This window comes from Populus alba, chromosome 16 (assembly GCF_005239225.2).
Source record: "Populus alba chromosome 16, ASM523922v2, whole genome shotgun sequence".
NCBI classification, from domain to species: domain Eukaryota; kingdom Viridiplantae; phylum Streptophyta; class Magnoliopsida; order Malpighiales; family Salicaceae; genus Populus; species Populus alba.
Window position 1 is genome coordinate 8,790,613 of NC_133299.1, and position 5,106 is coordinate 8,795,718.

At 38.7% G+C, this 5,106-nt stretch overlaps 1 protein-coding gene across 1 annotated transcript; it reads right to left on the reverse strand.

Annotated features, from left to right (window-relative positions):
- Positions 1 to 312: 312 nt before the first annotated feature.
- Positions 313 to 4,259, reverse strand: LOC118045913 (auxin response factor 18). Its single transcript, XM_035054664.2, has 4 exons — positions 3,437 to 4,259; positions 2,190 to 3,319; positions 846 to 1,765; positions 313 to 726 (listed from the first exon to the last, which is right to left on the reverse strand). The coding sequence occupies exons 2-4, from the start codon at positions 3,315 to 3,317 to the stop codon at positions 654 to 656; spliced, it is 2,121 nt and encodes a 706-aa protein (XP_034910555.1). The 5' UTR covers positions 3,318 to 3,319; positions 3,437 to 4,259; the 3' UTR covers positions 313 to 653.
- Between the last annotated feature and the right edge of the window lie 847 nt (positions 4,260 to 5,106).

Here is a 5,106-nt window from a genome sequence, read left to right on the forward strand (position 1 = left end):
CGAAGGTGATTTTCTAAGGTGGCTTTTGTTCCATCCATCCCCTTCATGATTTGCTTCAAGGAACAACCTCTTGCTTCTTTTTCTCAGTTTCTTGCTGGCATTAAATTTGAGGAGCAGTCTGAATCCCCAGCCAAACTATGCTTCCTGGTCAAAGGGAACACTCAGAATACTTTCATTTGTTTTTTTGGTGATTATATTTACTTTATAGCCATTGCTCAACTGTCAAAGACTCTGTGTACAAGGACAGGAGCTCCAAACTTGCTGTCAAAAGATTGATTTGGCATTGCATCATATGCCCGATATAGGACAACGTTTTCAGAAGGCATAATTCATTCCACCCAAAAACACCTTTGTTACAAGGACCATGTCCTTTTAAAGACTTGGATTCATAGCACTAGAAGGCCAAGAAAAAAAGAAAAACAAGAAATACTGAATTCGACCATGACAAATTGGGAATGAAGGCAAGTTTTGAGATCTACATTTTCCTTGTTCAGAAGGAAGAGAAACAAGAATCTAGGAAACTTCAACTGAGAAATCCAAAAATTAGATCAGAACACCCCCTCCCAGAACTTGAAGGGCACAAGGTGGCACAGGAGCCAAGGAGCACAATCAGCCAGCTGTACAATTTGAAACCAAAGGGTTTATTCCTTCCTCTACATTCCTCCTACATTATCACTGCCTGAATCTGTCACAATTGTCAGCCTCCTTGCTGTTTTTGAGAAGTTGCTGCAAGAAATGAACCAGCAACAATCATTCTTATGGGAATGTGCACGATTCCACTCACTGAGTGAAAAAGGCCTCAGAACAAAATAAACAACAGAAGCTAAAAAGAAAACGAGTCACACCTGAATGGTTCCTCGCCAATGTGTTTGGTAATACCATTATCGTCACGGTAGAGCAGATTGCTAAATTTCTTAGAATTCCGTAGGCCAAACATGTCAGCCAGCTTTCTATACAATTCTTCATAAGACTCAAGCAATTGAAGGTCAAGGGTGCGACCTACGTCTTCTGATTCAAGGAAAACTTTGCAGTGACCAATCTCTAAGGACTGCTCACTCTTTCGGTGGCTGTTCTTATTCCATTGCAATCCTTCACATGAGGAATGCTTTGACAGGCCTCGATGAGGAAGAGTGGACACAGATCCCTCAGAAAATTTTTCCATCTTATCTAATTTTCCTTCAAAAAAACTATTTCTAGCAAGAACTGGCGAGCCGGTATTATCAGAGCAGCTAAGAGAGATATGCTGCTCAGCGACTATTCGTTGACCAAAAAGAACAAGCTGAGGTATCTTCACATCATCAGCTCTCTTTGAAGTCTGGGTAGAATGTGACATGGTCAGCTCACAAGAAACCCCTTCGCTCAAGACAGGCTTTTGAATGGTTTGGATATTGGAGGCTTTTGTGAGTGAAGCAGTATGATCAAGCAATGGCGGGAAACCAGCCCGAAGTAGACCTGTGTGCAGTTTATTGAGGTTGAGATCTGATAGTGGTAGACCATAGTGAGCATGCCTGGCTCCCTGCATGCCAGCAGGAATGTTGTTGGGTAGAAAACCAAAGGGACTGCTGGGCTGAAGGAGGTTGCCGGAAAAAACCGGCATTGTAAATTGACCGTCGATGGGAAAATCCGGGTGCTGTGGAAGCCTCAACTTCTTCCTTGGTGATGAGAAGGGGGACAAATGGATGGCAGACATATGTGATGCCAATTCCACTAGCCACGGGCTAACACGTTTCACATTTTGAAGCAAATCAGGCTCATCCCATGTAACCTACAACATACAAATAAAAAGTTCCTATTGATTAGTATCTGCAAAATGAAAATTCAGACATGGAAGTATCATGTGCATGATAACATAAAAACCATCCATCCATTGATGTTAATTTAAAATACTAGGTGAAATCTTCTTGAAAGTGTTCATACAACTCAAATCGAAAGACAGCAGTTGTAGATAACTATCAACTTCAATAACATTACTTGCACAAACCACAACGCAAACAAGTCTAGTATCAACATTAGGATGCATAAAACTGCATATCTGTCTTAATGGCATAAGAATAAACGTATGGAACTAGAGAAAACCCACATAGAAAAAGTTATCAACTACAGAGGTCATGACAAGAGTAGTTTTCTTAAAACTAGGATAAAGAAACTACTCCTTTTCAGTCGACAAAATTACGTAGAGATGACACTACCTGGAGAAGTCTCCACGGTGAGCCTGGCCAGCAAAGAGGATCAGCATCCTGAACAGAACAAATAGTTCCCATGAACCAACTAATCCGAGAAGAGTCCTCAGTTTCAAAGGCCATCTTGAACCGCATCCCTGAACACCACCGGATCTGCATTACTGTTTTTACCAGAGAGGCTTTCACAAAGAACTCGGGAGTGTTGGCTCGAGGATAGTAAACAGTCTCAAAAGGCAGTCCATTTGCAGCAAGAACAGCAGCTTGAATAACCGATTCAGCCCTCACTTTCCCTCGCCCCATCAAACTTTCATTTGACTTCGAACCATTGCCATTCCCCCTTCCATTCTTCATCATCTTATGTTCATCCTCCCTCGAGAACGCACCGAATCCCCCATAAGGCATTACAGGATTCCCAAGAGCCGGATTCCACAAGGACTCGGGTCCACCACTGATCGCCCTCTTAGCTCTTCGAACACCAACGCAGAGATCTCCATTCTCCGCCCTCAAAAACACAACAGAATCACCAGCAACAAGCTTCTTATGATTCACAAACGGGCTCCATCCAGTTGTCAAAAGATGCCTCCTCGGTGTCCCTCTATAGATATGCCTAAACTTCCATGTCTCACCGTGAACATCCTTAGCAAGAAGGGTCTGCACAGGCGGATCTGCCGTGTAATCCAGTCGTGGAAAAATCATCTCCGCACAGTACCTTGGCACGGAGAAACCTCCACCGTTGTTTGCATCAGATTGAGTCAATGTCTTGGCAAAAGAAACCGGCTTCTTACTGTCATGTGCGGCTTCCTTTTCACCATTAACTGCAACTTCTTGGTCATCCAAATCGATTTCATTAGAGTTAATTGGAACCAACCTAATTTTAGCAAAGACCTCGTCAGTTTCCGGGTCAGCCATGAATTTGATAGCTGAGACTCTGCATAGGGTATGGGAAGCACCTGGCAAGTTCCTGAAATTAACAGGCTCACACGCATGCTCGGCGTGGCCTTGAGGGAAGTAGAAGACCTTAGAATTCACCGCCGGCATTTGGACCATGCCGCCGGCACAGGCATGCCATAACTGAGAATCCAAGCACTTGTCAGCCTCCTCTTTCAAAATCTCTTTCGCTTCCATAAATGTTATCATCTCTTTAGTAGAAGCCACAAAAGTACAAAAGATCAAACAATCAGGGATTTCTGGATAAAATAAAAGAAAGTATGGTCCAATCAAGAGAACTAAAAAGTATAGCCCGACAAAGTTATTACCTCAAAAGGCATACACTATGATCAAAAAGCAGGAGAGTCAAAATTCGAAGAATCTTTATTTCTGCTACATAGAGAACAAGGAGTTTTTTCCTTCCTCGCTGAGATACACGCTAAATTCTGATTCTCACAAGCAGCAGCTGTATCCAAAACTGCGATTCCAATTCCAAGAAAATCTCAATATCGTTGAAGAAACGAAGCTGCTCTACAGGTAAGGCTCCCTCAGCTCTAAACCCCTTTTCTTTGCAACTCTTTCTGCTGTTGTTGAAACTAAGAAATCAAGCTCTTGTACAGCTTGTCCAAAACGATTGGATTGGCATAAAAACCACGGAAGTTTAGACTAAGCTGAGTTTCCAGACTTCAAGAAAAAAAAAAAAAAAAAAACTGTACCCCAACCCTGTTCTCTCTCCCACGGATTTTAGAAAAGCCGAAAGGAGAAGATATCAGTAACTAACGAAACAGAGAAAACTATCTCACCATATCCTCACAATTCTTCTGCTAAATTTAGCAGAGAAAAAAAGAAGTCTTGAAGTAATCCCCCAGCAAGAGTCAGTCGTCACTGATTCAACCAGGAAATCATGGCAGTAAAAGAAGCAGATAAAAAGGGTATCATCGAATAAGCAGAAAAGATTTTTTGAATCATGCAAGAGTCCAAAAAGAGAGACAGACACTTGCTTTGAAAGAACAGGAAAAGGGCAGGTTTAACACGCACCCAATAAAGAAAAAAAAAGGCAGAAAGGAGTGGTAGCAGTAAAGTAATTGTAGTGGATATACAAGTCCTTCATGTGTTTCTTTTTCCTATTTCACTTACCTTTTTATCCGGATCTGATGAGCACTCTGTGTATCTTTAGAAGGCAGGGAAACAACAGGGATCTTTAAGGAGCCTGTCCAATTTCCCTTTATTTTTTAGTTTTGATTATTGCATTAACATTTCTCCTTAAATCCCTTTCCATTATTCAATCCAAATATTATTTTTGCTTTAATTTTTTTTTGTTTATATTAAATTAATATTTTTCATATTATTTTAATGTATTATATTAAAAATAATTTTTAAAAAAATAAAAAAATATTATTTAATATATTTTAAAAAAAATACTTTAAAAAATAATCACAACTACAATCACAAATAACCCTAGAATTAATATAATGATTTGTTATTGATTTCAGGATGTGTTTAGGGAACACGCGGAGATGCAAATCGTGTTCCCTTAAATTTTTATTTTTTATTTTTTATTTAAAATAAAAAATAATTTATGTTTTTAAATTATTTTATTATACTAATATCAAAAATAATTTTTTAAAAATAAAAAAAATTTTACTCTAATATATTTCTAAACAAAAATATATTTTAAATCATGACTACTACCACAATTTCAAACACATTCTTAATATCCTTTTTTGAGTTTTAGAAGAGAAAGCCAAGACAACGCTCAACTAGACATTGTTGACACTTAATTTAGTCCTTAACTTGTATATTCATTTTTAATTAGGTACCAAATCTAAAATATTTATCTGTTGTATCCTCAATTCATACAGACGTACGTCGTCTATGAGTTTTAATTGTTATAGAAGTTGAATTGTATATTATTTATAGCTTTTTTATACCTTTTTCCTATGAAATGATTAAGTTAGATGATACAATTTCTAGTGATTTTTTTTTTAAAAAAATGAAG